Here is an 8,715-nt window from a genome sequence, read left to right on the forward strand (position 1 = left end):
CCACCCACCCGGGACGGAGGTGACTTTGCAGCCCTAGACCCCTATCACTTCCTGACTTCATCTCTCGCCGCTGTGCCGCGGCGCACCGGGAAGGTCACTGTCGGGGAGGGCGGACAGTCAGAAGGTCCAATCCCCTGCCTGGGAGACCAAAAGTGTGTGTACAGGGCAAGGGGACCGCCCTGGGTTTGGGTGGAGCGCCTGGACTGACTGCCATCGCCCTCTGCTCTGAAACCCTCGCCCGCACAGGGAGACTCCATCTCCACCCCCTTCCGGGAAAGGCGCGTCCCCTTTAAGAGCGCGCGGCCCCGCCCGCCCCTCCCGGCCGGATCCGAATTCCAGGAGGGCGGGGCGGAGACGGCGGGCGGCGCGGAGGCCGCGGCGGCGGCGGCGGCGGCGGCGGCGGCGGCACCGGGATCCGCTGGGGCTCCGTCGGCGCCTCCCTGCGGCGGCCAGACCCGGCTCCGGCCTCCGCCGTGGCGATGCTTCCCGGGGCCGCGGGATGAGCCAGGTAAGCGCGGAGACCCCCAGCAACCCCTGCTGCGTGCGCACTGATGGGGCCTGGAGGCGGCGTCCGCGGCCTCTGTTCGCCGGGCTGTGTGACCTTGGGCGGCCCTGCACCCTCTCTGGGCCAGGCCGAGAGGACCCGCGAGGCTCGTGGAGGCCGCGCCGCACCGGCTTGGTGCACTGGGAAAGCTTCTAGGGGGAGGCGGGGCCTGGGCCAAAAGCAGCCGTCACCACCGCGCCTGAAGCACCGGACTCCTCCACCCACCACCCTGCGACCTTCATGGAGCGCATGCCCTTTCTGCGCCTCGGTTTCTTCGCCTGTACAATGGGATGACAGCTCTACCCACCGTTGTTGCTGTTACTATTCTGTAGTTACGTGGTTGTTATGATAGCATACTCCTTGGAAGAGGGGGCTCGGGGAGGAGCAGGCCCCTTAGAAGAGGAGATGGGTGGGCACCAGCACCCAGCTATGGGCACAGCCCCTGCCTGAGGTCGGGACCTGTCAGCCGGGGTCCAAGTCTTTTTTTTTTCTTTTTCTTTTTTTTTTCCATTATTATAAACAATACCTTTTATTTCATTATCATTGAAGTTGAAATTAAGAGTTCACCAAATGCTTGGTATAGCTGAGCCCACATACGTGCTACCAAGCCTAGGTCTTTGACTTGTGTGGAAGTCCCCTCTTTTATGATAGTCATCAGCCTGCCTGAAAGGGAGGCTTCAGCCTGTCCCAGCCCCACCCCAAGAACCAAACAAACAGCAAACACACAGTTATGTATAAATGTTTATCTCACTGAATCGCTTGAGGCAGGTAACATTACTTACTGTACCATTCCACAGGTGAGGAAACTGAGGCCTAGAGACTTTCTCAGACTGCACTTAAACCAGGCATGTGGCCTCAGGGACAGGCCAGTCCCAGTCGCCTGGACTGTTCCCTTTGTCCTCACGACAACCCTGACCTGTGTCCTTGCCCACAGTGACTCGGCTGGCCCCGGGCATGGCGGACCCAGTAGCTGGCATCGCAGGCTCAGCAGCCAAGAGCGTGCGGCCATTCCGCTCGAGTGAGGCCTACGTGGAGGCCATGAAGGAAGACCTGGCCGAATGGCTCAATGCCTTGTATGGCCTGGGTCTGCCTGGTGGTGGCGATGGCTTCCTGACAGGGCTGGCCACAGGCACAACCCTGTGCCAGCATGCCAACGCTGTCACTGATGCTGCCCGCGCTCAGGCTGCCGCCCGCCCAACACGAGGTGTGGCCTTTCAGGCACACAGTGTGGCACCTGGCTCCTTCATGGCCCGGGACAACGTAGCCACCTTCATTGGCTGGTGCCGCACGGAGCTGGGTGTGCCTGAGGTGCTCATGTTTGAGACTGAGGACCTGGTGCTGCGTAAGAATGAGAAGAGTGTGGTTCTGTGCTTGCTAGAGGTGGCGAGACGTGGGGCCCGCCTGGGCCTGCTGGCCCCCCGCCTTGTGCAGTTTGAGCAGGAGATCGAGCAGGAGCTACGTGCTGTACCCCCAGCTCCCAATGTCCCCAGTGCCACGGAGGAAGGCACTGAAACCACCACTGCACCAGGGGCTCCTGCCCGCGGACCCCGAATGACACCCAGCGACCTGCGCAACCTTGATGAGCTGGTGAGTCCTCAGATGCTCACCCTAGGAGGCTCCTGATCACTTTCCCTGTGTGGCAGCATCAGTGCCCATAACTTATCTCTGACCCTCCTGCAGCACACCCTGGTACAGTATCTGCTGGGTATACACAGGAAGGGTGCACATGTTGAGTGCCAAATGTATATATATCTTGGCCCTAAGGAAGCAGGTAGGCCAGGGGAGGTGTTGGTTGAGGTCACATAGCCAGCCCATCCGGTCCTGGGACAGAACCCTGGCTTGTGCATAGCATCGTGTCTCTTCGTGTGCTGTATGTGCACCTCCTAAGTGCTGTGCAGGCCCTCTGCGGGGGCCCTTTACTTGGGCATCTTTGCTATGTCCTCCCTGCAAGGTGTTGGACAGATAGATCCACTACCCCAAGCCCAGTGGGTGCTGCACTTGGCTCAATGTGCACAACGGCCTGGGTGAGGTGCCTAGCATATCAGACACTCAGAGTGCCTGAGAGCACCCACAAGCCCCAGCACACTTCTGGGAAGCTTTGCCCAGTGGCTGCTGGTGGTGGGAACAGAAAACCCTGGTGGAGCTGCAAGAGTCCTGCCTGGAACCTAGGAGGTGCCAAGCCAGGCCCTCAGCTCCCTCCCACTGCCCCAGGCCCTAAGTGTCCCTTCCTCCCCTGCAGCCCAGTCTAGAGTTTCTTTCTTATCAGGAGATTAGACTAAGATGTGCCTGCCCAGGAGGCAGGCAGCTGGAGAGCCATAGGCAGAGGCACGCACCCTACCCCCAGCCTGGGCCTGGGTCACTCAAGGCTCCACCTGCTCATTTCCTCTGGCGCCGCTGTGGGCAGGGAGGCGGGCAGGGCCTCCCACAGAGCCAGCCTGGCAACTCCAGGCCCAGAGCAGCATGCATGCAGTTTGCTCACCAGACTGGTGGCCTGTGTGAAGTGCTGGTGAGTACTTGTGTCACCCCACCGTGTCTATGGTACTCGCTTCCACATCAGCACTCATCGAGAGTTGTTGGAGCCCCCTGCACCCCTGTCTCCTCCCAGGGTGACAAAGGGAGTGAAAACTAACTTCAGGGCGCCCCCGGCCTGAGGGGCTACAAGATGGGGCAGGAAAGAGAGCTAGTTAAGGGCCATGCATGGAAGCTTCACCCACTTCTCCACCCCCTTTTCCCCCGGAAAGACTTACTTCCTCCTGACCCTGGAGCTACTGACGTTAAGCCCAGGAGAAAGGACTGACCTCTGACCAGCATCTTCTCCTCTCTGGCCTTAGGTGAGGGAGATCCTGGGCCACTGCACCTGCCCAGACCAGTTCCCCATGATCAAGGTTTCCGAGGGGAAGTACCGAGTGGGAGACTCCAGCCTGCTGATCTTCGTGCGGGTGAGAGGCGAGGGCTCTGCCCCAGCCAGGAGCTGCTAAGAGGGTGGGTGGCCCGGCCCACGGGAAACAACTGACGGGACCACATCGGCTCCCACAGGTGCTGAGGAGCCACGTGATGGTCCGCGTGGGTGGCGGCTGGGACACACTGGAGCACTACCTGGACAAACATGACCCATGCCGCTGCTCTTCCACGGGTCAGTGCCAGGCTGGGTGGACAGGCAAGGGCTCTTTCTGGCTTTGCTTCTCACTCACATCCTGCCTGTCCTCCGCCTGCAGCACACCGTCAGCCCCAGCCGAGGGCGAGAACCTTCTCCCCCCAGAGGGTATCACCCACCCCCAGTCCCCGCCCTGGTAGCCCAGTCCCAGGAAATGAGCGCCGGGGCTCTCGGCCGGAAGTGACTCCCATTAGTTTACGAAGCACAAAGGAGGTGCCTGAGACCCCACTCAGGTGAGGTGTAGGACTGGAGTTAGCTACCCAGAGGGAGAGGGTGGAGGCAGGCTGGGCCCATAACGAGTTGCCGGTGCTCCAGAGTGACTCACACCCTGGGAAAAGTTCCTGTGGGTGGGGGTGGGCCTGGCTTCCCGTCTCCATAGCAACCCACCAAACCAACAACAGCTGGGGCGGGCCCTGGGGGTTGGGCGGCGGCCAGTCCAACCCCCAGCTTCCTTCTTGGCTGGTGGGGGGCGGGGCAGAGTCCTGGGGAAGAGTTGAGAGCCCTGTGCACATTTCTCTTGGCCAAGCCTCTGGCTTCTCCCTGGAAAGCCCCAGGGTAGATGGTTGCCTTGCGACTCTGGGCCGCACTTCCTGTCTGTTCAGGAGCTACCTGCCCCCCCTGGCCTTTTCCTTGTCCCTTCTGTGCTCTATCGGTACTCCTTTTCTCTTATTCCCCTGCCTCAGGCCCCGGGATCAGCTGCCCCCTCTTCCCCGATCCCGCCGCTACTCCGGTGACAGTGACTCCTCAGCCTCCTCAGCCCAGAGCGGGCCCCTTGGCGCCCGCAGTGATGACACAGGCCCTGGCACCCGGAGGGAACGGCCCAGCCGGCGGCTAACCACTGGCACCCCGGCCTCCCCGAGACGGCCACCTGCTCCTCGTAGCCAGTCCAGAGACCGTCTGGATCGGGGCCGGCCCCGTGCAGCTCTCGGAGGCAGAGGAGCCCCACTGTCTGCCCCTAGCCCCACTCGTCGGGCCCGCAGCCAGAGCCGTGAGGAGCAGGCTGTACTGCTGGTGCACAGAGACCGAGATGGGCAACACTCATGGTTGCCCAAGGGAAGGGGCGGTGGGGGTTCGGGCAGGAGCACCCCCCAGGCTCCCCGAGCCCGCAGCCCTGCAGCAGGGCAACCTCCCCGGATCTCCAGCCCTGAGCCAGAGCTGGGAGCCACACCAGCCAGCGTGTTTCGCACACCTCTGCAGCTTGACCCCCAGCAAGAGCAGCAGCTGTTCCGTCGTCTGGAAGAAGAATTCCTGGCCAATGCCCGTGCCCTTGAGGCAGCTGCTAGCCAAACCCCTGGAGCAGCCCCTGACCTGGCTCGAGCTCCAGATCCTCCAGCTCCTGACTCAGCCTACTGTTCCTCCAGTTCCTCCTCTTCTTCCCTCAGCATTCTGGGTGGCAAGTGTGGTCCACCCGGGGACTCTGGCCGGACAGCCAATGGGCTGCCAGGGCCCCGCAGCCAAGCCCTGTCCAGCTCTTCTGATGAAGGCAGCCCCTGTCTTGGCATGGGGATGTCACTAGATGCATCTGGGAACTCTTTGGCTGGCCCAGAACCCTCACAGAACTGGGCACGGGGTCGGATGGACATACAGCCAGATGGTAAACCCTCACGCATCCCCACACCACGCGGTCCCCGCCGCCCATCTGAACCCACGCAGCTCGGGGCCTGGCATGCTCTGCACTCGGTCACCTCAAGGGCCAAACCAGATTCCTGAACGTGGTGGACCAGTCTAGCTGTTGCCAGATTCCCTTTCCTTTGTGGCCTTAACCTACCCTCTGCATCAGGGAGCCCCCTCCACTCTGGAGTACCAGACCTCATGGGACCAGACCCCTCGGGACCACATGGCACAATGGGACCTCTGTTGTACATTCCTGTTGGGGAATGAGCATTGCTATTTAATTACTAATATTATTTGAATGCCTTAGAGGAGGCCGGGTAAGTCCGGTGTCCAGAGGACCTGTGGTCCAGCAAAGTCTCTTTAACAGTAAAGTTTTGCTCCAGCCACCTGTCTGTTTCTTGGGGGCTCAGCCTTGGGGCCATTACATATTTTTTTGACCATTCCCTTACAAGTTGGGCTTATTAACTACAAGGGAACCAAGTCTGGCAGCTCTGTCTCTTACGGTTAAGGCCATCTTGTCCATTCCAGAACACAAATCCCAAGTGTACATAAATTGTTTATTACCTCGCAAGAGGCGTGGCTTAGAATTGTCCAATCAAGTGCCAGAGGCAATCAGCTTCCAGTCGGATTCATAGCCAAGCCTTTTCCATCCAGTAGGACTGACCTGATGAGATCCCAGAAAAGTGTTATCTTTTGTCCATTTCGGTGTGGGACTGGGCTGTGTTCAATGAAGTTCAAAGAAAGGCCTGGGAAGCGTTCCTTATCCAGTCAGGGAGAAAATTTATTTCCTTGTACAATCCTGGTGAAGCTCAGCAGTCACATGAGGCTGCAGCGCGCTGGGTGCAGCGCCCCCTGCAGGCGTAAGGCTGGGTGCGCAGGGCGTGCGCGCACCAGGGCACAGCGCAGAAGCTCGCGGAAGAGACGTAGCACGTGCCAGTTGTACTTGGCAGAGCACTCGAGGTAGCCACAGCGCCAGCCTCTGCGCACCAAGGTGGCCAGCGCTCGCCGAGGTCCGAAGCGCAGCCGCTGCCGATCTCGCTTGTTGCCTACCACGAGGATAGGAGCTTCGGGTGCGCCCGCCGGCCTGGGGGCCGGATAGGGTGAGAGACTCGATGCGGGGGACGCGGACTCAAGGGCCGGAGATTCCTTCCCCCGTGAATATATACACGCAGGTGCATTTCCTACATCCAGATACAACTCCCCCCCGCCGTAAGTAGCCCCAGACCCATGTGGGTCAAAGACAATTGGAGACCTTTCCATGAACAAAGAAAGCCCTGATCCAAAACCTGGCCTGCGAAGGAGGCAGTCTCGCTCCCGTCTGGCAAAGGCCCACCCAAACCACCAACAGTTCCCCACCATCACCCCCTGCCGCGGCCCCACCTGGTCTCCGCGATGCGCTGCCTCAAGGCCTTCACATAATCAAAACTGTCCGGGCTGCAGATATCGTAGACAAGCACGAAGGCGTCGGTATCCTGCAAGCTCCAGTCCTTAGGGTCAGGCGGCTCCTGGAGGTGGGAGGCTGCGGTTTGAGGCAAGCCTTTAACTCTCCTAGACTCAAACCCTTTACAAGAGTTTGGCACTAAACACAAAGTTCAGCTGGGCATGGTGAAGCATACCTGTAATCCCAGCATTCAGAAGGCTGAAGCAGGAGGATTACAAGTTCAAGGTAAATTCAAGGCCATCCTGAACTGCAGAATGAGACCCCTTCTCAAAAAATCAAGTACCCAGTTTATCCTCAGGCCTTAGTCACTCCATGCCCACGTCCCCTGAGTCTCACAGTCTTACCATGGCCACCAGGATAAAATGTGCCTGGAGCCTGTCAGCCAGCAGCCCTCCATCCTCCTTCTCACTACCCCCGACCCCATCTGCCTCTTGCTCCTTCCCCCTTTCCCCAGTTCAACTCGCCCTAGCTTCCCTTGCTAGTTACCACTGCCACCTCTAGAATGGCTCCCAAGTCCTTGGCCAGGAGCTCCTGCCTTCCATCAGCGTCCTGGGATCACAGACCATGGGCAGCTGTGCCTGTGCAGGTCTCTCCCTCCACCTTGGATGCTTACATCACTTCTTTTATTCAACACTCGCTCATCCTTGTGTGTTCAGATCCAATGCCACACCCTACAAAAAGCCCTAATTAATCCTGCTTTTTCCTCTAAATCTCTGGGGAAGCATCCAGCTACAAAGATTAGAGGTTGGTCCTGGATTCTGCACAACCTCCTAAATAAATCTTCACCTCTAGAAAGTCCATCCCTTTCCCAGACTCCCCTCTCTCCCACAGTGGCTCTGCTCTAGTACCAAACACAAGCTGCATCCTCAAGCCCACATCATCTTGCTGCACCATGCGGTGACCCAAACAGACCAGCGGAGGCAGGCAAAAAAGACAAAAGCACCCACCGAACAAGAAACAGCCGCTTAACAAAATCGTCCGGTTTATCCTGGGCTTGGGAATCTCCAGGCCGGCTTCGAGGATTCAAACGCACGAATAACCAGCACACACACACTGTTTCTTCAAACCCCGGCCTTGGGCGGCATGCGGCTGTCCACGTGGACACGCACAAGTGCGCCAGGCACACACAGACTCCTCACAGGGCACCAGCTACAGCCCGCCCCTCGAACCTCTACCTCCAGACCTCCAGGGCCAGGACCAGCGATGTCGCCTTCGCCGTCGCGGATGCTCAGGTCGTAGACAGCGCCGTCGAGCAGCACCGCTGGACGGTAGAGGCGGGTCCCGCCCGTGGGCTGGTGGCGCTCGGGATAGTCACCGAACAGGAACTGGCGGATGATGGCCGTCTTGCCCACTCCTGGGGCGCCCAGAACAGCCACCCGCAGGCTGCCCCCCATGGCCGGCTCGCGCCGGTTAGACTCATGGGCCGGCGCCGCACCGTGCGCTCCGACCGTGCGTCCCGGGCGCTCTGCCCAGTGCGCTGGGACCCCGCCGCGCTCGTCGTCCCCCACCCGAGCACCCGAGGCAGGCAGAGACCAGGCCCGAAGACGGAACTGGCGGCGGGAGGGCAGTCAGACAACACAGCGGGCAGACGGTGGCGGACGCTTCGGCAGCTCCGGCGAGTGCCGAAGCTCGGGAAAGAACAGACCCGGCGCGCCGCGCGCAGACACCGCCCCCGCCCACAGCGCGCTCCGAGGCGCCGGCGGCAGCGCGGGCCCGCGAGGTCCGGCCTCCTCTCGGCGCGGGCCCCTCACCGCGCGGCCTCTCAGCACCTGGGTCCTTCCGTCCTTCTCACTCCCGCGCGGGGAGTCGCCGCCGGCCCCAGCCGCCGGCGCGAGCGAGCCAGACCGGCCTCCCTCCCGGAGGCGGTGATGAGGTAACCGCCCGCCCGTCCCTCCCACCTCCTCTGTCCCCGACGCCCCTCCCGGGAAGGGTCGCGGGAAGGTGAGAGGAGGGCGGGGAGCC

The 8,715-nt window shown here is 60.9% G+C and overlaps 2 protein-coding genes across 3 annotated transcripts; one reads left to right on the top strand and one right to left on the bottom strand.

Annotated features, from left to right (window-relative positions):
• The first annotated feature begins 386 nt into the window (after positions 1 to 386).
• Gas2l1 (growth arrest specific 2 like 1) lies at positions 387 to 5,695 on the top strand. The gene is made up of 6 exons (XM_004628040.2): positions 387 to 508; positions 1,479 to 2,131; positions 3,376 to 3,483; positions 3,581 to 3,677; positions 3,760 to 3,931; positions 4,382 to 5,695. Exons 2-6 carry the CDS (start codon positions 1,499 to 1,501, stop codon positions 5,406 to 5,408), a joined length of 2,037 nt encoding a protein of 678 aa, XP_004628097.1. The 5' UTR covers positions 387 to 508; positions 1,479 to 1,498; the 3' UTR covers positions 5,409 to 5,695.
• A 359-nt stretch (positions 5,696 to 6,054) lies between these two features.
• Positions 6,055 to 8,392, bottom strand: Rasl10a (RAS like family 10 member A). 2 transcript variants are annotated; one of them, XM_023711708.1, is made up of 3 exons: positions 7,923 to 8,392; positions 6,693 to 6,817; positions 6,055 to 6,396 (listed from the first exon to the last, which is right to left on the bottom strand). In XM_023711708.1, the coding sequence occupies exons 1-3, from the start codon at positions 8,145 to 8,147 to the stop codon at positions 6,129 to 6,131; spliced, it is 618 nt and encodes a 205-aa protein (XP_023567476.1). In that variant the 5' UTR covers positions 8,148 to 8,392; the 3' UTR covers positions 6,055 to 6,128. The 2 variants fall into 2 exon arrangements, with proteins under 2 accessions (XP_023567476.1, XP_004628100.1); XM_004628043.2 differs by having other exon boundaries at positions 7,929 to 8,389.
• Between the last annotated feature and the right edge of the window lie 323 nt (positions 8,393 to 8,715).

This window comes from Octodon degus, unplaced genomic scaffold (assembly GCF_000260255.1).
Source record: "Octodon degus isolate 3935 unplaced genomic scaffold, OctDeg1.0 scaffold00021, whole genome shotgun sequence".
Taxonomy (NCBI): Eukaryota; Metazoa; Chordata; class Mammalia; order Rodentia; family Octodontidae; genus Octodon; species Octodon degus.